The 27,668-nt window shown below is 41.8% G+C and overlaps 1 protein-coding gene across 2 annotated transcripts in view; it reads right to left on the bottom strand.

Annotated features, from left to right (window-relative positions):
• The window catches only part of LINGO2 (leucine rich repeat and Ig domain containing 2), a 456,232-nt gene that overhangs the window by 15,642 nt on the left and 412,922 nt on the right, over window positions 1–27,668 (bottom strand). Inside the window, exon 1 of one of the 2 annotated variants that reach the window (XM_045020197.1) lies at window positions 4,905–4,968. The exons of the other annotated variant lie outside the window; for it this stretch is intronic. Within the exon in view, the coding sequence (XP_044876132.1) occupies window positions 4,905–4,964 (60 nt within the window). The 5' untranslated portion in view covers window positions 4,965–4,968. Of the gene's footprint in view, window positions 1–4,904; window positions 4,969–27,668 lie in introns of those variants that run through there. 2 annotated transcript variants of the gene reach the window in all.

The raw sequence follows: 27,668 nt of genomic DNA on the forward strand, positions 1-27,668 counted from the left end.
TGGTAACACATGCATATGGACAATTGAATTACATGGAGAATAAAAGAAAACAACAACAAACAATCCCATCAGTTGTGTGGGCTTCCCCCTGCCTGGACAAGCATGTTAGCTGCTGTTCTGTTTGTAACTTGTGCAGAAATCCTGTCAGTCAAAGCAAAGAATATACTCACCAGGGACTCTCTTTCTTTGAACTATCACATGCAGAGCCTACTGAGTGTGGCATAGGAGAAAGCTGTTGAGCTTCTGTTGGGTGCTGTTTGCATACTGCTGGCGGGATTAGAGGGTATGGGAAAGACGACATTGGATCTGTTTGCTGTTCAATACACTAAGGACCAGTACAATATAGTACATTTCTTAGTCCGCATCAGAGTTCCCAAAAGTTCTCTGGCCCCAGAATTATGGGCCATATTCTCTGTTAGCATAACTCTATTAACCCCAACGGCGTTAGGACAGCAGAGAATTGTGACCTATATGACGGGGATGGCAGAGAGGGATGAAAGAATAGTTCACCAGTCACCACCTAATAGTTTTGGCAGAAAGAGATCAGGTAATCCAAACACAATTAAAGCCACTTAATGACTCAGATGGGAAACAAAGCCATCATTGAGGTGGCTGCAGAAAACTGGTACCTCTTGCATTAAAAAAAAAAAAAAGTCTCACCATCGCATGTACGCACAGCAGACTGAAAATGGTGCTGCCTTGGGGATTCCTTGTTAGCTAAAGGGGTTCCTAAAATATATTTAGATTCAAAACCAGCCTGCAGAAGGGTCAAGTCAGGAAATATATAAATTACAACTGATATGTTGTCTGGTGCCCTAGACAAATTCTGTTCTCAGTTACTTCAATTTTACGTTGATCTAACTCTAGGGACTCCAACAGTTACTCAAGTACTGGTGTAAATGACAACATAATTTGGCCCACACTGTACAGTTATATATCTATATCTTTCAGAGTGGCGGGTACAGAAATATGCCCGCCAGTAAGAAGGATTCATGGAGAACATGCATTTTTTTCATTCCAGTGGCATCAGACCTAGTACCCAAGGCACTCTTTGCAGAAGGCAGTCAGTCTGCTCTTTGAATTAATGTATGTTTTCTAAATGTCATTTAATCATTAATAAAGGATAAATGATACATTCACTGTGTTCTAGGCATGCTCATTTTTCTAGTAATTGACATCAAAACAGTGATTAAAGAGTCATCGCTTCCTTCATTGTGTTTAATTGTCTGTCTTACTGTGCTAGTCTTCACTATGTATGGATTTTTGGTGTTGTTTTAAAAGGTCAAGTGAGAACTTCATTTTTTTTAATTTTTATTTTATTGGGTGCGGGTATTCTGGGTCTCTGGATACTGCAGCTGCTTGTTAGATAAATATGTACAGGAGTCCTTTTGCAGGAGGTTCTCTCTTCCAGGGTCACGTACGTGTACCTGCATGCTCTCACTAAAGTCAATAGATCCTACGGGTGTTCAACTCCTGATAATGATGATGCCCTTGTAGCGTACTGTAGATGCTGTAACAACTGCACATCCGACCTCCACTAACATCCATTTTGATCTCATCCCTATAACCCACTGGCTCATTGGAAGCCTAGAACAGACCTCTAACAAAATAGAGGCTATCGTTTTAAGCCTTGACAAGTCAACCCGTTACATTTCAACCAAAGCGCTACATTTGACTCCCTAGAACAGATTCGTAGCTAGTGTAAATTGGCATTGCTACATAGACTGTGTGTTTGGGGAGAAGGGGTGGAATTGACCAGGCTGGAAAACAGAAGGGGTTCTCACTGTGGAAAATTTCAATGTTTTGCTGAAAAACTGAAAAAAAGTCAAAGTTTTCCACAGAAAGGAGGAGCTTTCTGTGAAAATTATTGTAGCTGAAAACCCCATTTTCTGTCCAAAAAAAAAAATTAAAAAAAAGAGTTTTGATGGAAAATTTTCAATCAGCCCTCTCTCTCTCTCTCTCACACACACACACACAGAATTCTTGAAAAGAAAGGGCAAACTCTGTTTATTCGATTTGTGTTAACCCTATCCCAGAATCAGCACATCTATCCATTCCCTAAATAAAATGTAAGCTAAAATGTGCTTCTGTATTGGTGGAGTGCTTTTATATGGCCTAATTTAAAAAGAATGAAAATAGAAGATTTGGTTCTATATGGTTACTTCCATCCATAATGATGTCTCAATTATATTCCCAATTAAAAACTAATTAATATCAAAGACAAAAAACACTACAAACTCAGATCAGAATATATCATTTGGGATCCTAAAGTTAAGGTGGCACCCACTCCAGGAACTGGAACTCACTTGTCATTCAGAAACTGGGAGCAAGCTGCTGCAAGACAATAAATATTAGAATGCTCTACTGGTATAATTATAGCTGGAGAATCTCTGTAATAATTCAGCTTTTCCATTAGCTCCTGAACTGGAAATCCCATTTAGGACAAACAATCACCAGAATGCATGTAACAAATTAGAGATGTACGCTACTAGGAAAGACCTAACCTTTATTCTGAGGGAAGGAGGGGAATTGGAGCAAAGCAACACTTGGTAGTGAGCAAGGGCTGAATTCATTCATGCCAGGGCCAGAAGGGACCATTGCAATCATCTAATCTGACCTCCCGTGTAACACAGGCCATAGGACTTCCCCAAAATAATTCCTAATTTCTTTTAGGAAAACATCCAATATCGATTTAAAAGTTGGCAGTGATAGAGAATCCATCATGACCCTTGGTAAATTGTTCCAATGGTTAATTAATCTCACTGTTAAAAAATTACACCTTATCTCCAGTCTGAATTTGTCTAACTTTATAGCCATCGGATCATGCTACACCTTTCTCCATGGGATTCAAAAGTTGCTGACCTCCCCAAACATCACAGATTTCACTGGCAATGGGAAGGTTTTTTACCCCAAAGAGGAAGGTTTAAAAAACAGGGAAAACTCTGTTGAAGCTGCACTCCAGGGCTACCCTGGTAACAATGCCCCATGATGCACCCTACTTCCTAAGAACTGCACACCCAGGCCATTCCTGAGCAGACAGCAAATTGTGTGGTGTGGTGACTAAGGCAAACTAGGAATATGATGACAGCATCCCACCCATTTCACCAGTGTCCTAAGGGAGAATTTAAGTTGATGTGTGAGAAGCTGAAAGGCGTCTTCTTGAATCTAGAGGACCTCCTAGTTGCTGACTGCATTTCCTCCCCTCAACTCTTGAATTCTGAAATATGCAACATGATTTTCTCCCAAGCCATTTTTAGTAAAATATAATTCATCTAGTTTGGAAAATTCACCAAGATCTTAGGTCTTATTATCTATCCCCAATGACCAATATAATGATCACAGGAACCAAGTGTTTATTTTTGTATATGAGGATGACGGTAATTACTTGGTAATTGAAATTTCCTTTTCAGGCAGTGTCCCAACTTGGTCTAATTATTATGATTTTGCTCTCAGTCATTGAAGGGTAGTAAGGCCTAGTACAGTAAATCTGGCATGGGGATTCCAAATGAAAACTCATTTTTCAAAGATATACTTCACATGTCTTTTGAGAAATGATAAACTAGGAAAAGAATTAACTGGGTAACAGTAATTTCATTCAATGTGTACAATATATGGCACGTGGGACCTGTCTTTGCAATACATTTGATAACAAGCAAAATTCCAGTGTTCAAACATTGTATGTTATGTTCAACACTAGTCTACAGGAACTTCACTAAGCAGAAGCATTAACCTAATTGCCAGACTGGCACCTGTTCATGGCTCAAGGACAGGTAAATGAAGTGATGATTTAAGAGAGAGACAAAAACAACCAAACCAAACCAAAAAAACCACAACAAACCACTGAAAAGGAGAAATTACTCTTCCCTTTAATGCAACAGCAGAATGGGTACCAATGCCCCTTTTTACACAATATAATGAAGCAGTCAATCAGGATTGTGTATCTGAAAAACTGATTCTATTTTTCCATATAGACAGTATAGTATTCATTACCTCTGACCTAAACTCATGTTCTATGTTAATGGAAAACCCTAAACCTCTAGACAACATTTAAAAAAAACCAAACCCATGCCTGAGGTGCTCACAACCCCCCCTGTACAGAATCATGAATCATAGCTGATGTATTGTAGCTTACCAAACAAGATCATTCAAAACTTTTATACTTGATCTGTTTCTCACACTTGCAACTCAGTCAAACTCAGTTTCTTTGTGTGTGTAAAGAACTTAAAAGAATGTATATTCAAAAAGAACAACTGTGCTGTTGGGATGCATGGATGTGCGCGCGCACGCGCGCGCGCGCACACACACACACACACACACACACCCTCCCTCCCTCGTTAGGGGGGCAGATTTTCATTTGACACCTTTTAGACAACTCATAGCCCCCCAGTAAATCCTCCACAAAACAATAACCCCTAGTATTTTGTGTGACAGAAACACAATACCAGCCCTTCCTCTTCCAGCAAAAGTTTTTCCACCCCAAAGCCTTCTGTGTTTCTCTTTCTGATTTCACTTTGGTGCAAGCATATCAAAAACGTGCAGTAAAGCAGCTCAGAGGAAATTCTGCCAGCATTTGAAACGAAAGCCAGGTAGAAAAAAAATGAAAGAATTTTCTGCTCATTACTGAAGCAGCTGGTATGGGAATAAGAAGAGTCAGAAACAAATACCTGAAGGGCTATCAAGGTACCGAATCTTCCTAATTATTCTACTGTAGTAAGGAAAGAGTCCAGGTGCTGTGCAATAGTCAGCAGACTTGCACATTTTTTGGGAAAGAAAAAGGAACAAAGAGCTTCTCTTTCTGTCATTCAACCCTGCCCCCTTCCTCTCCCCGCCAGCGGTTTGGGGGTAATCTGCTGCTCAAAGGAAATCTTGCCGAAGACAAACTAGGCTGCTGGAATACTACTTACACTCTTCCAATTGACTAGTTCACTTCTCCAGGAGATCCAGAACCGTGAGGAGTGCTGCATTTTTCTGCAGTACTGTCTTTATCTCGCTCTACTCTGCAGAGAATGATTTGTTGCTTTCCTACATTCCTGGGGTTACCATGACTCCCTGGCTAAAAGCATCAACAAACAGGTAAAGGAGCATAAGTTACCAAGAATAATATTATAGAAAGACCTGTGAACTCTACTCTCTGAATAAAAGTTCCATAACAAAACAAAACAGCAGGCTGGGTGGAGAGTGTTTAAATAGTTGTTTGCAGGCGGCTAATATTTTAACGCTTTGTTAGTGAAACAAACTATCAAAAGCCATCTTCCATATTGTTCCTGTGTCACACTGAAGTTGGAGTTTATTGCTATCCAATATATAATTGTCAGACATTTTCAACTCAGTACAATACCTTATGGAAAACAACTGGTGCCAGAATGTGGGAAGAACATTTGTGAGTGTCTCTCTCCCTTCCCCAGCCCCCATGAATATAATATAATTGATCAAAATATAAATAAGGACTGTGTAAGCAGGCCACATTGCCACCCTGCCTCTAACAAAGCAGACATCAAAGCAGGTCCAACCCCTTCCACATGCTTGGCTTTACTGCCAACTCACAAAACAACAAAACCACATGCCTCAGCTCAAGGCATTGCTAGGTCTTTCCCTTGCAGGAATGGTCTCTACCACTAGTTCCCTTTGCTTCTGAGATAACCCACCCTTTCTTTGATCTTATTGGACAGGCCTGAGCAAACCTACTAATTCAGCAGAAGCACCTCTCTCCATGCAGGGTTGAAGAACCTGTGAGAGGACGTGGACTTAACAGAACATCTTTGCATTGAAAGGCCTGGAATCTATTGCCTTGTTATGAAGTATGATTGTATGTTAGCGATGCAGCACGCTGCATGTCCCAGATTTCAGGCTTCTGTGGGAAAGGTGAACATACTCTACAATCATGGGGTCCACTCACTGCAAGGGCGCCTCCTCCTGGTTGTTCTGGATATTAGCTCTTTCTAGGTCCTTCTGCCACTTGTCAAGTACTTTTGCTGTTTCTCTCTCTCTCTCTCTCTCTCACAGACTTCGTGGCTCATCCCTCAAGCAGATCATTATAGTCCTCCCATTCCAGGGTAACAAAGTCTTCCTGTACAAACGGTCTCAGGCAGTCTTCTCATTCACTGCTCAGATGGTGCCACTTCTCCAATGGCTGGTAGGGTAACCCAGGGCTACCCTCTACTCCAGGTTTCAGCTCAGGGATCCTTTAATTAGCAGCCAAGGTCTGCACTTGCTGCCCTTTTCTTGAGCCTTTTCCTACACTCTCTTCCCTAAGTTTCCGTCCTTCCCTCTCTGACGTCCAGAAAGAGGCAGCAGGCTCCCTCACTGCAACCCCTTCCTGCCTTATACTAGCCCCGCCAGCCTGTTTCTCCTCAGCTGAGCTCCATCATCCGTCAGGCTGCCTAATTCCACTCAGCTGGGGCCTATCTAGTTGACTGGCCCCTTCTCAGCCTCACTAACCCCTTCTAGGCTAGTGTGGAGTGAACACTCCACCACACTACTCCTCTGCTAGGATGGTTTTTCCCTGGTTTTTATGTTGCGGTTCTCTGAAAGCACGCTTGAAGGCGAGGTGGCCATGAGTCCGCTCAACTGCACATCCCATTCCCATGAAGCCCCAAGAATCAGCCCCTGCCCCAAACACATGCATGTTGGACCCTCCGCTTCAAAGAATAGGCTTGGGGACTTGGATGCTTTGACTGAAAAACAGGGATGTGCAGTTCACTTCTGTTCTCAGAAGAAATTCATTGCCAGCAACGAGGACTCCAAGTTCTCACCCCTTTCAGGATGAATCTCCCGAAGCTTTGATGTTGCTTTGACGCAATAGCCTGAAGGAGAGCCACTTGATACGGTGCTCGAGTCTAAGTGGGCCTATTTTCAGGTGACAAGTCTTGCTGCTAAACATCATTTTTGAGGTCTGCAGCAATCACTGAGGCCCACTGCTGTGTCTTGTTTTTCTGTATAAAATGTCTGTTCTTCCTCCCAAACAGTGAGATTATCTCCCAGAACCAAATTCTGCTCCCCTTTCCAGTCTATACATAAATAAATAAATAAACAAACCTTTTACATTTCCATGGCGTGACGATGGCAACGCAGCCTGACTTGGCAAGGCATTTAATACAGATGACTAATCCCACTGAACTCAAAGAGAAGACTTCCCTACTTAAAGTTAGGCATGTGCTTTAAGTAGCCTGCTGAATAGGTGACTTGGTCCCTTTTGAGGGTTTATCTATCTTTGGTGCTACTTAGAGCATTTTTGACAAACTATTTTTTCACGGGAAAATGTCAATTTGTCAAAATGGAAATATTTGATGGGAAAGAGTTGGCTCTGCTCCTTGTTTTGACTTCAAATAGTTTTAGGAAAAAAAGTTTTCAAATTGTCAGAATGTTTTGATTTGACATTTTTGAAAGTCTGGTTTGAAAGGACTTTTCACTTACAAATTTAAGCTATCCATAGAAAATATAATAATAATAATAATAATAATAATAAAAGTTTGAAATCCTGAAACATTTCAATTGACCTGATACCAATTTTTTTTTTCGATTTTTGGTTTCCAAAAATCTTCAAGATATCAACTTTTCATTCCAATTTGGGTCAGGAAAATTTGTTGATGTCAAAAAGTTTTGTGGGATAGGAAAAACAATACAAGGTCTTGTAGTTATATAGACCCCATCACTGAAGCATCTGATTAACTTGTCATCTTTAACGTACATCACATCATCACAATACCCCTGTGTGGCAGGGTAGGGTGGTTATACCATTTTTACAGATGGGGAACCCAAGGCGCACAGTGGCTAAGTGACTTGTCCAAGGTCACACAGAAAGTCATTGTGACAGCAGAGGTTGAATGCGAGTATCCCATGATCCCAGCTAGGGCACCAGCCATTGGACCAAAGGGAAACTGGCTCCAACAGGCCAGCAGAGAATTCGGCTGTCAGAGGAGAACTTCTTGCTGGTGAAAGTGTGTTGGCTCAGGACTCCAATAATGCCATCCCCTTCCAGAAGCCTTGTCAGGATGAGCAGGGGCTGTACCACAGATAAGCAGGGGGCAACTCTCAGCTGAGCGCTGGCATAGAAGAGAATTGAGCCATCCAAGTACAGAGATGCACTTTAATACTGTTGCCACCACTGGTGATTTCTCCAGATATTGGGTATTTTTCTTGAAGCCCTAACTCCTGGAATCATGTGATTTTGGGAGAAATCTCTACTTTCATTAAAAAAAACCAAAACCCTCCATACAAACTTAAAACCACAACCATGTTTCTAGACCTCAAGTTTGCAGAGGAAAGTTTGAAAATGTGCACCCCTAATGGTTCAAAGCCCAGGAGGCAATTACAAATTACCCCCCTTTATTATTTTCACTTTTACACCAATCTCATGATTTTTGATTGCTCAGGCATGCCAGTGCACAACTATCACATTGAGGGAACCAGGGGCGACTCTAGGAATTTGGCCGCCCCAAGCACGGCGGCAGGCTGCGGGGGGCGCACTGGTGGTCGCCGGTCCTGCGGCTCCGGGGGACCTCCTGCAGACGTGCCTGCGGAGGGTCCACCGGAGCCGCGGGACCAGTGGACCTCCCGCAGGCATGACTGCGGAAGGTCCGCTGGAGCCGCCTGCCGCCCTCCCGGCAAAACGCCACTCCAAGCGCGCGCTTGGCGTGCTGGGGTCTGGAGCCAGCCCTGGTGGGAACGGTTTGAAAATGACAAGTGTATTAGACCCTGATTATCTGAATAATGCTGTAGCACTATTGTGGCCTTAATGACTAATGTCAAGTGATTCCCCACTCTGGTATTCGAGTGTATAAGGTAGGGGCCAGAAAGGATTCTAAAAATTAATACTGGCCACTCCAGGCTTGTATTAAACTCCCAAGGTAACAGCTTCTCTCTGACCTTGTATGGGTAGATGCTGCCACCACCCAAGTGCAGAGCCCCTTTGAGAACCCAGGGAGGCGCACTTGGTAATTCCTTCCTGTGGGGTACCCTCAAGCCCTTTCATTCACCCTCTGGGGAAGAGCTGAGAAAGAATAAAAAAGAAATCAGCTGCTGTCACCAGCTAATTAAATAATGTGCATAAACCTCTTAAGACACAAAAATCCAATTCTGTTCTTAAAAAAGGTAAAGTTTATTAATAAAAAAAGAAAGAAAATACATTTGAGAACGTAGGCATTTGCTAGATTTTAAAAAAAAACAACTACAAGGCTTAAGCATCAAGAATAGCTTTCTTGATAAAGGTTACAAGCCAAACAAAAAGCACCGGGGTTAGCACACAGGAACCCACAAGCCATAATGAAATAAAAGGAATAAACCTAATTGCATCTTCCTAGACATCTCCTGATCTACTTACATATCTGGGGTTTTTAAATGAGTAGTTTCTAGATATGATACTGTTGATTTTTCATACCTGGCCCAAACTCTTACACCATAGCTCTGTCCTGTCCACCTCTCCCCGGAGAACAACACGGACAGACAAAAGGGGAGTCATTTTTCAATTTTAAAAAGTTTTAGCCTTCCCATTGGCTCTTTTGGCCAGGTGCCCACTCACTTCCTTTTACTTATGCATCGCAGTGAGACTTTTTAACTCTTTACAGGTAGAGCAATTATAGAACAGCTACTAAGAGGGATTTTATAGCTACTGACTGGCTGGATGTCCATAAAAGGGAGCTACCCCCTCTCCTGCAATTTATCACAACTACTAAGGTAGATCGCCCCATCATCTCGGGCATTGGAACTCTCACTGAAGGACTGTCTGGATATGTGGACTCTCTACTCAGACCCTATGCCACCAACACTCCCAGCTATCTCTGTGACACCACTGATTTCCTGAGGAAACTACAATGCATTGGTGACCTTCCAGAAAACACCATCCTAGCCACCATGTATGTAGAGGCTCTCTACACAAACATCCCACACACTGATGGAATACAAGCTGTCAGGAACAGTAGCCCTGATGATGCCACAGCACAACTGGTTGCTGAGCTCTGTGCCTTTATCCTCACACCCAACTATTTCAAATTTGATGACAATATATATCTCCAGATCAGTGGCACCGCTATGGGCACCCGCATGGCCCCACAATATGCCAATATTTTTATGGCCGACCTGGAACAACGCTTCCTCAGCTCCCGTCCACTCACGCCCCTTCTCTACCTACGCTACATTGATGACATCTTCATCATCTGGACCCATGGGAAGGAGACTCTGGAAAAATTCCACCACGATTTCAACAGCTTCCACCCCACCATCAACCTCAGCCTGAACCAATCTACACGGGAGGTCCACTTCCTAGACACTACAGTGCAAATAAGTGATGGTCACATTAACACCACCCTATACCGAAAACCTACCGACCGCTATGCCTACCTTCATGCCTCCAGCTTCCATCCTGGGCACACCACAAGATCCATTGTCTACAGCCAAGCACTGAGGTACAACCGCATCTGCTCTAACCCCGCAGACAGAGACCAACACCTACAAAATCTCCACCAAGCATTCTCAAAACTACAGTACCCACACAAGGAAATAAGGAAACAGATCAACAGAGCCAGACGTGTACCCAGAAGCCTCCTACTGCAAGACAAACCCAAGAAAGAAACCAACAGGACTCCACTGGCCATCACATACAGTCCCCAGCTAAAACCCCTCCAACGCATCATCAGGGATCTACAACCCATCCTGGACAATGATCCCACACTTTCACAGGCCTTGGGTGGCAGGCCAGTCCTCGCCCACAGACAACCTGCCAACCTGAAGCATATTCTCACCAGTAACTGCACACCGCATCATAGTAACTCTAGCTCAGGAACCAATCCATGCAACAAACCTTGATGCCAACTCTGCCCACATATCTACACCAGCGACACCATCACAGGACCTAACCAGATTAGCCACACCATCACCGGTTCATTCACCTGCATGTCCATCAATGTAATATACGCCATCATATGCCAGCAATGCCCCTCTGCTAGGTACATCGGCCAAACTGGACAGTCTCTAAGGAAAAGGATAAATGGACACAAATCAGATATCAGGAATGGCAATATACAAAAACCTGTAGGAGAACACTTCAACCTCCCTGGCCACACAATAGCAGATCTTAAGGTGGCCATCCTGCAGCAAAAAAACTTCAGGACCAGACTTCAAAGAGAAACTGCTGAGCTTCAGTTCATCTGCAAATTTGACACCATCAGCTCAGGATTAAACAAAGACTGTGAATGGCTTGCCAACTACAGAACCAGTTTCTCCTCCCTTGGTTTTCACACTCAACTGCTAGAACAGGGCCTCATCCTCCAAGATTGAACTAACCTCGTTATCTCTAGCTTGCTTCTTGCTTGCTTATATATACCTGCCCCTGGAAATTTCCACTACCTGCATCCGATGAAGTGGGTATTCACCCACGAAAGCTCATGCTGCAAAACGTCTGTTAGTCTATAAGGTGCCACAGGATTCTTTGATGCTTTTACAGATCCAGATTAACACGGCTACCCCTCTGATACTAAGGTAGATCGCTATCTCGTAGGCAGACAATGATCATACTTCATTAACATCATAAAAAGCAAGGTGCTTATCTAATATAAAAGCTTCCTATGCATGCAAGTGCTAGAAAAGAGCGGTATACACAGTTTCTCGTTGTGGTTCAATAACTTCCCCCACAGTTGCATTTTGTATGTTTGACAGCTTTGGCAACCATTTGGATAAGGAAGGCTGCATACTTCAATTACCCTGTTCTGTCTACAGAAGTGCACAAACTTGATAATGGGCATTTTGTCTATTTCTTGTATCAGCATTCCAGAGTGCCTTACCCTGCATTTTACATTCTGACAGCAGGTTTTGCCTTGATGGTGTGAACTGAATGATCCCCAAAAGGATGTTTGTGACACATATTCTAAACAAGAGAAAAATCAGACTTGGCAGCAGAAGACAGAGTAAGGCACAAGGCAGGATGTTTAATTAAAGATGAAGTGAAATAAAAATAAATGAAATAATGTTCTATAAAAAAGTTTCCAATCCAGAGTGCAGGCTACCGAGCATTTGTGTAGTTAAGTCACACACAAATATATTTTTAAGGCAAATGAAAAGGCTGTTTGCTAGTGAGGACCAATGTCAGGCCCAAGTTGGTATCCCAGGTATGAATTCTTTAGGGGAAAGCGCAGATGTGAAGCCCAACTTCATAACTTAGGCCTCACTCTGATGGTCCTAGTCAGAACCATGGATTTGAACAGCCCCAAACTTGGAAAAGTTTGGATTCAGGTCCACACCCACCTGAACCTTCCCAGCTCAGGCCCAGCTGTATTACTATAGGGCCTGAATTCTGGGACCCAAGTGCTGTGTTTGTCTTGCGGCAGTTTTTAAAGTGCCTCCTGGTACAGAAAAGGGGTCATATATCAATAAGAGCTCAGGGCCAGAGTTTGAAACACTCTGTACCCACAACTAGGACCAGATTCTCCTAAAGTTCTCAGCGCCCAGCAGCTCCCATTGTGATGCTCTATGCTGAGCAGTTCTGAAAATCTGGTCACTGATTTTGGGGCCTGAACGGGAACTGAGTCCTTGAAAATTCAGACCATAAGCGGGATTATACATTGAGGCTGCTGGACCTGTAGTTCTCTCTAGCCACCAGAGTGCAGGGTCTCCCTGAATTTTTGCCTGAACTAAGCAGTCATAGAAGGGAATGCTATCTACAATGCACAGCTGTCAACCTCCCAAGCAGCTAAAGCAGTGTAGGGAATTACCTTACAGTGCTATAGGGGTTTGCAAGGTCAGCAGATGGGGAACGGAGGAACAAAGAGGCTACAGGAGGTGCCCAAGGTCACATAGGAAGCCTGTTGTGAAGCAGAGAACTGAACTGGGTCTCCCAAGCCCCAGGTTAGCACCTTAACCCCTAGATCATCCTTCCTTTCATCTATATGGTGAGGCCATATATTTAAAATCATGATTTTTAAAAAAATAAAAAATAAAAAAGTGTTGGGTTATTTTTTTCTTTGCTTCTTGGTTTTGAGCCTCTATAATGCTTTCAAGATTTCCTGCCCAACCAGGCAGACTAGAAAGTTTTTTTTTTAAATAAAAGCTGCAATTCACAGCTAATCACTTGACTCCAGGAGCAAGGGCCATAAGAATATCATAAGATTTGTGATAAAATTGTGTTGTTGCTCTATAAGTTACTGTGTTGCTTTTTCTGTGTAGCTGGGGCCAGGCTTCGGACCGAAAGAAAATGCTGGTGACTAGATTGTGGTTTGTGGGAAGCTTGTTTTGCATCTGTTCATCCATGTGTGTGGCTTGTCCTTAAGCACCAAAAACTCGGTCTTTGTTTTAACATAAACATGTAATTTTTAAATGAAAGTAGACAAGTTTGTTCCCTTCACAGAGAACAGAAATGTAACATCTGAAAAGTCTAATCACAAGACAATTGCTATTTAGTGAAAGGAAATTACCCTGGTAAATTTTCATTGGTTTTGCTGATCAGTATATTTTTGCATTAGATGAAGGTTAAGGAAGGCCTGGGGAGGGTCTCACCAATGAAATACTAGGTCATATCTTGGTCAAACTGAGTTTACACTAACACTGATACATCATATACATCTGTGTGTCTAGCACTGAAAGCCTCACTCCTTTTAAAGGCTGCTCAGTACAGCAAATGTCTGTCCTTTTCTGGATAGCATAACTCTGCCTAAGTGGAAAAATATCAGCACCTTCAAATGCCTCATGAATAACATCTTATGGGCAGCTGGTAAAGTAAGATGGTAAAGTTTACATGGCACAACTTGGAGGTCAACTGGCATGTCACTGAATTCTATACTATGCAGACACGAGACTCTTATAGAGAAGTTCAGCCCAGCTGTAAAGTGTGCTGCTGACTATTTAACACACTGACGGTCATTCAGTTAATTCTGCCTGATCATGAGTGAGGAAAGGGGAAATATTTCTCCACCACTGCTACTAGAAAGGGAGAAAACCAGCCCAAGTCAATCTGTCCCATCCATAGAGGGAGACGAGGAGAATGAGCTGTAAACTCTACCCAGCCTTCTGTCTATCCAATTCTGTCTCTTTTGTGGGACTGGAAGAACCTGTTCTGGTTGAGCATCTGCCCCGAACCTCCCAACACATACCACCATATGGGGGAAGGAAGAGAAAATGAATCACTGACACAAGGTGGTGTGGGGGTGAAGGATCCAAGTCAGTAAGAAATGGCAGGCTGAATGCAGAAACCCAAATCCCCCCAGAAGGGGTCCTGAACATTCATTTGGTTGGTTAAATGCTGGGATTTGGGACCCCTGCACAACTCTAGCAGGTGGGCGGGGAGAGATTAAACATATCAGTCTTTGATCCATTCCCAACTGCCTGTCTAACACACTCCACACAATCTGGCTCTGTTGAGGGGAGTGCCTTCTGGTCAGTAGCTTTTGCTGTCTGGAACAGCTTTTCTGCATCTCATTTATAATCTCATCAGTTTGTCCACCCTTGTTTATATCCCTTAATTTCTCCATGTGATTATCAGTATTATTGTTTTACTTAGCTATGGAAAGCAATGAGTATGCCAGTGTAGGAAAGACTTTTAGTCAAAGAAAGTTGTGTTATACAGTGAACATTCAGGCTCTATAAAATACTAACCTTTCGAAAGACTACTGACCTGCACAACCCCTCAAAGGAGTGCTAACTGCCCAACTAAAGAAACAGCCCCCACCCCCACCCCAGCAACATAACCCCCCCCGCAGCAAAACCACCATGAAGTGAGAGCATGTAATAGGCAGCAGCTCCTTTAGGGACTGGTGAAATGACATGGACGTATAAACTCAACCTGTACTTTCTTCCCAAAGTTGAGCCAAAATGAACCCTCGGCCCCTTTTTGGGGAGGGAAGGAAAGGTTCAGAGAAGGCGAGTTTAACTTTTTCTATATATTTGTTTTACTACACTCATAGCAAAGGCCTCTACGCAATATGACACCAATAATGAAACCAATAGGGTTGTATACAAACATTGTGTGCAGGCCGAGGTTGCTGTACATGTAGCAAACCTAACACAAAACCTCAAGTGCAAGAGAATGAAGTGGTAAACCATCTAATAATACACACCCTGTATTTCTTGTCTTCCCTTCCCCTCGCCCCCCAAGATCTTACCTTTAGAACAATCAGTGAACACCACTTTATTCTGCCCCATTTGGGACAAGAAGCTTCCAGTAGCTAGCTTATACAACCTTAGTCCCTGCCACCACCACAGACAAGACTTCTGCCCTACTGGCCCTGCAAAGTTCTGGGAAACCGCACTCACTCAAGGTAGGTTGAAAAGTTCTGTAGAAAGGATACTATTCCTCAGGATTTTTCCATAAGGCAGTTGAGCACCTCTGCCCTTCCTGGTTTAAATAAGGCCCGGAAAAGGAAACGAAGAACTAATTTGAGAAAGGCATTTCTTACAAGATATCTGACCTGAACAAACCTAGCAACTGTGAGAGACAGAGCCTGATCTCGCTGCAATTTCCAGACTGATTTCAATCTCTAAGCCTTCATCTTAAACACGCACTCACACCAGGACAAATCTTTTATTAAACTTTTTATTAAAACTATTTTCCAATAGTTACAATCCTTTGATTTCTATGTAATACCTTTATATAATGGGATTGTCTTTCTGTTCTGTGTCTGTAGAACATTTAGTGAAATGGATCCTGATCCACAATTAGGTGTTACCATAATATAAATAACGACAATATCTAAATTGAAACAGGAAGCAAAAGAGCTGAATTGCCAAAAAAAAAAATACTCCCAAACCATAAAACAAACACCAGGCTGTTCTTATATTTCTTAGGAGACTGGAAGTTAGAAGCAAAGGAAATCTCATGAAAAACCCCGTTCTCATGAGATTTCCACTTCAAATCCACAGTACCACAGGATTTGGGTGAGGTTTGCAATGATTAATACTTAACATATTATAACTGTCCAGAGTCCTAAATAGTGATGGACAAAACTGCCAAGTTTCCATTTGGAAGAGGCGGCCAAAGGCTGAGAAACACCTGCCAATATGGGTGCTTCTCTGAAATTAAAGTTGGAACTTTCTGAAGTTTGCCCTTCACTACTTAAAACCCAGGTGGAATATTTTTAGACCTTGCAAGCGGAAGGCAGCCTTGTCGTGCTGACTGGCACTATTTAGCTGGTCAGACCAAGTTTTTGCAATGTGTTCAGAGACAATTTATAGACATTTAAGAGTATGCACTGCATTTGATAGTTTGAGGTTTAATCAATAAAATTGACTAAGAGTCTGTAACGGAGAACTCAAAAGCTATTCTTGCATGCTACTAGCTTAATACCCTGAGGTAATATATTGCTATTTTTTTTGCATGATCTGCAGCTGCTTCAGTGAAAGCTATAACTTTTCCCTATTGTCTAAAATTCTAAATTACAGTTGCATGGTATGAAATGTACAGCCAGGCTTCTTTGGCAATCAACTGCTAGAAGCACAGGGATTTTAATTGAGAAGCTTTTTAATTAAGATTGCATTAAAGGTCAAAATTTCACATTTCTGCTTCACGGGCTTGTTCCGTACTCCGCAAACCCTGCTGAATTATAGGGTATACAATTCAACTACCTTTTCCATCAAGTTTACCCTACTCCAAAATGCTGCTCCAATGACACCAGAGACATCTCCTTCCAGATAAGGAAATAAAGATTATGAATTTAACAGGCCATGTAAGAAATTTCAGTTACACTTGGGAAATCAACTATTTGATGAATTCCCCAGAAACACCCAGATGTATCTTTACAGTCCACTCCGATAAATACATACATACTCATGCCCTCTAAACAAGAGGTGAGCACATAATTCTCAGCTCCCACTCAGAACCAATTCCTGAATAGCATCTCAGTACTGCTTAAAATTAGAGCTATGCGAATAACTGATTCTTTTGTTTTACTAACAGTTCTGAAAAAATTGGAAAAAACTTCATTTTGAGCCAGCCTGAAACCAACAATTTTCAGAATTTTCTATGAATCAAAAAGTCAGAAATAGTTTTCTTTCTGGTCAAACTAAAATTTTATTTGACCCGAAACTAAACATTTTGTTTTGATTTTGGGCATTTTAAACTGTTTTTTTAAAATAAAACCAAAGGACATTTGTAAATGAAGGGCTACATCCACAAAATGGAGGAGGAGGAGATGTCCCCTTTATACCCAATAGCCAAGTGGTTAGGGCATTTTGGATGTGCCCAGGTTCAAATCCTTATTCTGGAGCAAAGATACGAAAGTCTCCCTGGGCTCCCTTACGAATGCCCTAAGCAGTAGGCTAGTGGCAATTCTAGAACAGAGCTCTCTCAATCATCTCTCCTGTTGAAGCTGTTCCACTTTGTATCAATAATGAAATATTCAGTGGAGCTGTGATTAGAACCCAGGTGTTCCCCTCCTTGGAAGTGACCTAACTACCAGGCTATAGAGCCCTTTTTTCTCTCTGGTCCAATTAAAATTTAATTATATAAACTGGAGAGAGGTAGAGAGCATTCAAGCCTCTGCTCCAAAGTGGGGATTTGATCCTGGGTTTCCCTCATCCTAGGTGACTGCCATAATCACTAGGCTATTAAAGTGGTGGTGGTGATGGTAGGGGTGTCACACCCCCTACCCAAATAGTTTCAGCTTTTCTGAATTTTTGCTTTTTCTTTCAACTGAAACAATTCAGTGACATCTACACAAATACATGACATGTTTTGGTCAACCTGAATCAGCATTTTCTGTGAATAAAACATTCGGCTGAAACATTTCACCCAGCTCTACTTGAAATAGCGTAACAGTGATTTTGGAAGATGTTGATGAATAAGTACTTCAGTAGATAACATTGGGCCTGATTCTCATTTGCACTGTGGTCCCTCTACACTGCTCTGGCAGAGTAGAGGGCCCTTAAAGTGGGTGTAAATGTAATTTACTGCCAGAGCAGTGTAAAGGCACTTAGCGTAAATGAGAATCAGACCCATTTTGTTCTTTAGTTCAAGACACGTTGAATTCATTTTTTGGTGCAAAAAAGCCCCTTGTTATCAGACTATGCTAACTACAACCAGTTCAGGCTCTCACCCAGCACAGTAAAGCCAGAAACAAATTAAACAAGTAGAACTAGCCAATTGCAGCAATAATAGCCTCAGCAAAAAATGACACAAGTAGTATATGTGTATCGACTGTGATTACTGCTGAGAAGAATTTAACGCATCTATTTTAAAGCTTGACAACTAACTTTTTATTATCTTATTAAACATATAATATCCTAAAGCTAAATTCAGATACACAAAGTCCTAACAGTTTTATAATAAACCATAATTTACTGCATAGAAATTGTGCTGTTGTGTACTGAATTCTGTATTTATTTCGGGGTGAAAAGTAGGAGAAGAACAAAATGGCATGCAATGAAAGCAAATTCCCAACAATTTGAGAAATATTGTTTTTTAAAACTGTCCTTGGGTCATTGTTAAACAGAGCAAGAAGAGGGGATACCAAGACATGTAACAGACAATCAGAAAGAGAGAAGAAATGACAATGCTCAACGAAAGAAGAATTTATAGTGCGTTTGCAAAAGTGTCCTCTGATTTCCAGGGGCGGCTCTATGTATTTTGCCTCCCCAAGCATGGCAGGCAGGTGGCTTTAGGTGGCGCGCCTGCGGGAGGTCCGCCGGTCCCGCGGCTTTGGCGTACCCACCGCCAAATTGCCGCCGAAGCTGTGGGACCAGCGGACCTCCCGCAGGCATGCCACTGCCGCCCTTACAGCGACCAGCAGGCCGCCCTCCGTGGCTTGCGGCCCCAGGCACGCGCTTGGTGTGCTGGTGCCTGGAGCCGCCCCTGCTGATTTCAAAAGCCACGAGTCTTGTGGGCCTGACTTGAAACACAGAGGCCCTGATTTCTAGAGAGGCTGTGCATCCATAATTCCAGCTGATGTCACAGAGAGCTGTAGATGCTCATCACCTCTGAAAATCAGGGCCTAAATGTCTCAAGTGAGGCAGCCAACATTAGCAGACACTTCTGGCCTTCATCACTAATATAACCACAGAGTACTATGCACCTGTAAAACACTGCCTTCTAACACACTTTATACATTTACATGGGGTCCGCTTGTGCCACCTTTTGTCACTGAGAAGTGCCTTACTCCACAAATAGTCCCACTGAATTCAGACTCTCCTTCTCAAGCAGCCACTCATAGCCGTTACCCTGAGAAAGGGGAGTGGGAAGCTGAGAACTCATCATTCACAAGGGAACCCCTGATGCATCTGACGAAGTGGGTATTCACCCACGAAAGCTTATGCTCCAATACTTCTGTTAGTCTATAAGGTGCTACAGGACTCTTTGTCGCTTTTTACAGATCCAGACTAACACGGCTACCCCTCTGATACAAGGGAACCTCTGCACACTGTCATACTAACATTCTGAGCCATTACTTTAGAAAGATGCTTCTCAGCCTAAAGTTGTTGATCCACCAGTAGTCTGTGAAAGCCTTCCTGGTGATCTAAGGATGACATAATTTAAGAATCTAAGCAGGAACCTGAATGGATTTTGGATCAGGCCTGGGAGAAGATCCCTCTCTCTTATTAAATAGTCTGCAGGTTGTCATAACACAGACCAGCCATCATGTATTGTCTATACACCATTTTTTCCTCTCTCTCAGTTCTTCAGAAAGAAAAACTCCTGGAGGATAACATTTTTAGATTTTTTTAAAAATTGTAAACAAGTGCTTTGAATGTGTAGGAATTGTAATGAATGCCATTAAACTTGTGAGTCATCCCATATCTTCAATGAAGTAAGATCCAGTTGTACATTAAAACAAAAACAATACATGGAAAGATAGTTAAGTCCAAAGCAGACTACGAAGAGTTACAAAGTGATCTCACAAAACTGGGTGACTGGGCAACAAAATGGCAGATGAAATTCAATGTTGATAAATGCAAAGTAATGCACATTGGAAAACATAAACCCAACTATACATATAAAATGATGGGGTCTAAATTAGCTGTTACCACTCAAGAAAGAGATCTTGGAGTTATTGTGGATGGTACTCTGAAAACATGCACTTAGTGTGCACTGGCAGTCAAAAAAGCTCATAGAATGTTGGGAATCATTAAGAAAGGGATAGATAATAAGACAGAAAATATCATATTGCTTCTATATAAATCCATGGTATGCCCACATCTTGAATACTGCATGCAGATCTGGTCACCCCATCTCCAAAAAGATATATTGGAATAGGAAAAGGTACAGAAAAGGGCAACAAAAATTATTAGGGGTATGGAAAAGCTTCCATATGAGGAGAGATTAATAAGACTGGGACTTTTCAGCTTGGAAAAGAGATGACTAAGGGGGTCTATAAAATCATGATATAGATGATAGAAGTCTATAAAATCATGACTGGTATAGAGAAAGTAAATAAGTAATACAAGAGTCAGGGGGTCACCAAATTAAGTTATTAATAGGCAGCAGGTTTAAAACAAACAAATGGAACTATTTCTTCACACAATGCACAGTCAACTTGTGGAACTCTTTGCCAGAGGATGTTGTGCAGGCCAAGCCTATAGCAGGGTTAAAAAAAGAACTAGATAAATTCATGGAAGATAGGTCCATTAATTGCTATTAGCCAGCATGGGCAGAGATACAAAACCATGTTCTGAAGGGTCCCTAGCCTCTGTGTGCCAGAACCTGGCAATGGGCAACAGGGGATGGATCACTTCATGACCACCTGTTCTGTTCATTCCCTCTGAAGCACCTGGGCTAGATGGACCATTGATCTGACCCAGTATGGCCATTCTTATGTTCTTACGAAATCCATATACATTAGCTCAGTGGTTCTCAACCAATCAGCACACAGTTACAGCCCATGTGACATCCTCTGGGTCATACAGATAGTATATATATTGTGTGGGCGATGCCCACATAACACATAGAGAGCTGCATATGCGGGCCACAGTGGTAAATAAGCTGAGAACCACTACATTAGATATACAGCAGAACACTCCTATGCAGAGTGAATTTCACAAGGACTATGCATCGTGTATGTCTTACGGAAGTTCTGTTTTGAGGATTTAAGTGTGAGGTACGCAGTGCATGTGTTACATGCTTGCTCTGCACTTAGGTGTACATTTCACCTACATTGAAACTGTTCTTTTTAAAAGAAAAGCTTTTATATAACCCAAGATTAATTATATATAAAGATTCACTATAATTAAGTTCTACTGTGGAGAAGCTTGCTTGTCTTACTCTCATGAGTAGCCCTTTTGATTTCAATGGGACTACTCACCTCAAGAAGGCAAGCAGAATTTGGCCTTATATCAGAGATATGTGAGCAAAAGAAAGCAATCATTAGGTTTATATAGGATAGGGAAAATTTAACACACACAAAAAAGCATTTAATGGCTTATCCATTTAATATAGATCAAAATAATAAAGCTGGTGCATGGAATTCAGGTTTAAAGTGGCCTCCTACCTGCTTTATTCTTCTCTGCAAAATAGCAGTAGCAGTTTGCAGACACTGAAAGAAAATCCTCAATGTTTATATGATGGAAATGCAGGATCCAGGAAGGAACGAGAGTGCTTTACAAAAAGCCTGAAAGACAGCCTTGGAACAAAGGCACAGAGAATCCCCCGCCAAACCTAGAAAGTTCGTCAGGTGCATGGCATGAACAATACCCCTTACGAAGCCCCTAGGTGTCTCTGTTAGCCTATTACACCATACTTGGTGCCAAAGGCTTGCCGAGGATACCAATACACTTTTCATAAAGCTGTCCTAAGAAAATACAGAATCAGATAGCTGGGCTTCACAGCACCATCGGCCCAGCTGCGCATAACTCTCCCATATTGTCCATCTTTCATCTTGCAGCCTTTCAGGAATATAGTACCTACAGGCAAGGTCAATGCTAGTCAACTGCATTGTCTCCTTTTGATTAAATAAACTGCTTACGTCCCTAGCAGATGTTTAGCTTTTGGAGGCCACGTACAGAGTATGCTCAGGATGTCAGAATGTTTTCTGTGGCGTCCGCCACAACATGAATATCATGGGAATTGTAGTTTGGGTAACATGTTCCCATTCTCTTCTAAAAGTTGGCTCTGTCTGGACTTCATCTCCCACGATGCACTCCTTTCTCCCCAGTTGGTAAGGGAAGAGGAGGCTTCATCAGAGACGTAATCTGGGCAGAGAGCTCAACCCACCAAGGAGAACAGAGATGCCAGGCATCCAAACTACAGCTCCCATGAGGCAAATAAAATATTTCAGGGTTTGGCCAAAATCTTTATGGATTTTAGCCATTTGTTTTTCGATGAAATATTGTAAATTTCTGTGGAAAGCAGATATTTTTTGCAAAAAGTTGTGTGGTATCAAAAACCTAATTTTCCATTTCAATGGAAAATTTTTGACCAGTCCTGGTACAGAGGCTTGGGTTTTGAGTAAAAAGCCCAGAGTTCTAGTCCTAAATCTGAAGATATATCTGGTTTATTGTGGGTAGGTGACCTCCTCTCAGTAGATAAAGTTATTAGGTTCCCGTTACATGGCTGATTTTGATACCTCTTGAAATACCCACAAAATCCTCATGGTTTCATTACTGAGGGTGAATTATCATTAACCACTTGAGTTTGCTTTGGAAATGTTGAAAAAATTGACTACATGCCTTTTCAGATTAAGACTTTGTAATGGCTTCTTTCTAAAATATTGTTTGAGAACCGATGGAGAAGAGAAAGGACCAATGTTGAATATATTCTGTCATGGCCCCCTTTCACTGATGAATTATTTCAGTGACTAAAGCAAAGATATTGGGGCAATGCCTTCCTTGTACACAATCAGTGCTTTCTACAACCTTCATAAACATAGTAAGGAGATGTATTGCTTGTATAGTATAGTACAAAGAAATGGTTATATAATCACAATTTAAAAATCTTATTCCTGATCCACCAGTAGACATACACTATATACACACAGCACAAATACTTTTTTTAAAAAAAGAACAAAAATAGGCCTTATCATAGATGTTGGTTGTATCCTTAGTTCTGAAGAGAGTACTGCTTCTCCATAATCACAGAAGTTTAGGATCACCCATTCCATCTCCACGCCAATCCAGGATTAATATCCACAGTACCTTTTCAAATATTTTGCCCAGTACCCTTGTTAAAAAGTCCCATTGTACCATTTCCTTTGGGAATCTATTCCGCAGCTTAAAATGTTTCACTCTCAGAAACCTCTTCCTGGCATTCAGCTGACACTTTCTCTTGCTTAATTTCCTCTCTTTCCTCCTCTATGTACCATGCTCATTAATTCCTCTCCCTCCATAGGGTGAACAGGGAAAGATCATAGTACAAAACTACTTTAATCACATGACTGTGGCCAACTGGCCATTAATAGGTGTTCATCACATACCGTGTTTGTGCTACATTGTCATTAGTTATAAACACACTACATCCAGTTAGCTATGAGGTGAGCAAACCAGACAGGATAAAATAAGAACCTCCAGTACCTTAGGCCAAACCTTGTACCCACCCAAACATTTTCTGATATTCACTCATTGTTAATATAAAAAAACTAAGTTTAACAAATATAGTCTAACTCCACTATTATTAAATGCAAGTACAAGCAACATTAGGATATTTAATAGGAATAATATATAGTAGGATGAAACTCACTCCAGTTCAGAGGGTTTGTGTAATGCCCTAGGAACCACTTAAGTCCCACTCAGGCTCCAGTCAGGAGTCCAGCGCCCAGCCAAAATAGACCACAGAGTTCTCCAACATCCAGCTTTCCACCTTGCACTGGACAACCCTGGTAGTCCTGTTGCAAAGGAGCCATCCATGGCCAGACAGATGAAGGCTGGATTTGTCCCTCAGTATGGGGTGTAAGTCATGATTCCGACACCATACCAAAGACACTGAGAGTATGTCTACTTGTGGGGCTCAGCTTGTGGGCTATAAAATTGCTGTTTTTGCTGTTTCTATTAAAGTAGCAAAGTTGACAATAAACTAATGCTGATTAGCATGAAATTTAGCATGACCTGAAGGTGAAAGGATAATTTTGTGGCTAGGGCTGGGACTCAGGAGATCCGTTTCCCGGCTCGGCCACTGACTGTGAGATCTTGGGTAAGTCACTTATTCTCTCTGAGCCTCCCCATCTGAAAACAAGGATAACAATATTTCCTTCCTCCCACTCTGTTCTATATACACTGTAAATTATTTGGGGCAGGCACTGACTTTTACTGTGTCCTTATAGTGCCTAGCAATGGGGCCTCACGCTCAGTTGATTCCCCTAAGCATTAACATACTAGAAATAAATATTAGTATTAATAATAATGTATTTAATTATTTTTTCCCCACACTTCATACATGTTGTGCCAGAGTGCCCACCCCTCCCTGTTGTCCCTGCACTGGAGTCCTCACTCTTTTATTCCAGCAGGCAGCTGAGACATCCCATGCTGCTTTCACTTTTGCTACATGTAACACTGAGGGTTTATTTATTTATATGAGGCCTGTGTGCCTGTATGCTACTTATCTTCATGCCTTTGATCTCGCAATGTGGAGAAAGCTGCAGGATGGCTGGAAGCGTTCTTTTAAAAAAAATCAGTCTAATTTTTAGTTTTGGTTGAATATGTTTCTTATTGTTTCTCCTTATGTCTTGGGGGCATCAGAGGTAGAGAGAGGGATGGGATTCAAAAGAGAGGAAAATACATCTATGGAAGGGCCTTATCTTTAGACACAAGAGTCAACTGCACACAACATTCTATCATCATCATCCAAGTTCTACTGAAACCATTAAAAATGGATTAATTGGACCGAGCACCTTGTCTGTATTTGCTGGGGGTAGTAAACCTGGGTGGCATTGGAGCCATATGAAACAGTCTGCATGTGTTGATAAGCAATTATCACTGGGGTAAAGGGAGACGAGAAAGGTCTGGGCCTATCAGAGGGCAAAGACAGTGAGATTTATTTCCAGTGTTATCAGCAGTACGTGGCAGTTGCTTCTGAGGAACAAGCACGTGGGAGCTTAAGAATTTGCTTGCAAGTATTTATCTAACAAAACAAGGAGTCTGAATGCAAACAAACATTCACAAAGAAGGGACCCCTTATGCTGCTCCTATTAAAGTTAATAGCAAAACTTCACTCGACTTTACTGAGGGCAGAATCAGGGCATGGGTTTTAAAAGGTGAGATGGGGAGCAGGGAGAAGAACCCACAGAACACACGGAATAGAGGATTGTAAAAAAATAGCACAACAGAGGCAAAACAGATAAGGGCAAATAAGGTTGGAGTCCCTTATACAGCCATTCTTCAGCTAACAGCAGCACGCTGGGGAATATATAGAATTGTATAAAATGGTTTGGATTACAGAAAAACCATGTCAAACAGCACAAAAGCTCAACTTGGGAAACCCAGCAAGATTTTTATTAGGAAGGCTAAGTCCGGTAGAAAAATGTTTCTTTAATATAGAAGAGGATGATGTTAGCACATATTAATTCCATTGCTGTTTTTAATATAGCATCTTTTTCTTAAAGTGACTCAAAGATCTTTTTAGTGAGAGGTGCCATCACTCAACATATACCATCAATTCACTGCAAACAACATATTCTCTCTGAAATGAAAATGATCAAGGGGGAAAGCCTGCTTATGAGCTCCTGGGCTTTTCAGCAAAGTAAGAAAACATCAGAGTCACCTTTCACATGCAAACTTCAGAGACCTGCAGTTCTAGAAATTTGATCTGCTAAAACCTCACACCTCTGTCCACTGAAAACATTAAACACAAACACAACTGAGGCAATGAGAGCCAGTGCTAGCTAACATCTACTGTGCTGGATTGATCTAGTATTCTGCTGACGGGGGCACTGAAGATAAAAAGAATCCAGCATTTTGCAATTTGTCTTTCCAGCTCCAATACCTAGACATGATATTGGACAAGTCCTCTTTTTCTGGTTGCCTTCTCACTGATAATTACTTACAAATTATTATGCCTGGTTAACAGAATTGATTACACCTGAGATTGTAGCTAATGATTTGATATAATCCAGCTACAATCTTTTCTTTTGCATTTTGCTTTCTGAAGGTCTCTCTTGCCAGTGCGAGCAACTGCAGCTTATAAGTAAGGACAAAAGAATTGAGCTTCTAGATTCAAATCTGCAAGAGCATAAGAGCATTCAGAGCAGGTATCACAATGGGTGTCCTATATGTTGGGTTCAGATTTACTATAGTGCCATCTTAGACAAACTATTTTTTGTCTCATTTTTATTATTTCAGATTATTTAGAATAATTACTTTCATGAATCATGAACATTAGTTTGTAGAAAATGTTACTTATAAAGGAACATCTTATGTTTCCTTCCATCTGTTTCAATAGTCCTACAAACATTCTTTTTGAGTTTTGCAGAACTCATCAGTTTTAGTTTGGAAGGATCCCTTGAGTGCCATGCTAAACCAAACATCCTATTCAGTCTCAGAAGCTACAGGATTTCCCATTTGGCCACTTGATTAGAGAGAATTACTGAGGCCTGGAGTATACCTAAAAATTAGATAGACCTAGCTAGCTACATCACCCAGAACTGTGAAAAGTCCATTGCCCTGTGTGCTGTAGTTAGGTCGACTCCAGTGTAGATGCAGCTAGGTCAATGGAAGATTTCAATTGACCTTGCTCTTTGAAAGGCGGATTAACTACATCAATGGAAAACTCCTTCTGTCACCGTAGGAAGCGTTTACACTACAGTGGTGCAGCGCTGTAGTTGTGCTGCTCTAGTACAGACATACACTTAGCTATTTTAGTAGCTACTGGAAATATTACTCCAATGTCTTTTTAAAAAAAAAAAACCTTTACCTGCCTTGTTACTAAATGTCCAAAAAACACATAATCCAAGACATGAAGAATAGGAATGTGTCATTCTGCTATGACTGAAATCACAGACGCGGAGGTGTAACCTAGGCTATGTCTACCCGGCACTCCCATTCCTAAATTTTTGTCACTTGGGGTGTGAAAAAACACTCACCTGAACGACAAAAGTTTCAGCGACAAAAAGCACTGGTGTGGATAGCGCTTCAGCGGTGGGAGCCACGCTCCTGTTGACGAAGCCACCGCCCCCCTCATTGGGGGTGGTTTTATTTTGTCACTGGAGAGCTCTCTCCCAGCGATAAAGAGCAGCCACACAGTGCACCTTACAATGGTGCAGCTGCAGCGGCACAGCCATGCCGTTGTATGGTGTGCTGTGTAGACGTATCCCTAGTTTTCCTCATCCCACCCATGCCAGGAGTCAAACAGAGCCAAGATATTAACCTAGATCTTCTGAGCCTTCCAGTAAAGGAAAGAGATATCAATCACTTTTAAGGTACTTGACAAATACCTAACACATATTCCTTATTTAGAGAAGGGACTGTACAGTGCAGCCTGTTCAAACCTTCCCCCATCTTATCTGCTGTATGCTGCTTGTTACTGGCTTCATTTCATTGTAGTAAGAGCCTGCAAGAGGATACATTTCCTCCCCACCTCTTAAATGTCTGTCTGATACAAGCAGCATATTCCTCCCCTTATTTCCCAGTCACACATAGAGCCAGCATGGAAGAACTGGCGTATTTCTGTCAAAGTCAATGGAAGTACATGGATTTGCACCAGCTGAGGATCTGGCCCAATGCCTTTAAAGCACAACAGAACACTTAGAAACACCATGTCATATTTGCTAAAAGAAATTATTTTACTTTGTAGCAATTCATAGGTCCAAAGGAAATACTGTCCTATGCTTTATATTCAC

The sequence above is a fragment of the Mauremys mutica genome, chromosome 6, assembly GCF_020497125.1.
Source record: "Mauremys mutica isolate MM-2020 ecotype Southern chromosome 6, ASM2049712v1, whole genome shotgun sequence".
NCBI lineage: Eukaryota > Metazoa > Chordata > Testudines > Geoemydidae > Mauremys > Mauremys mutica.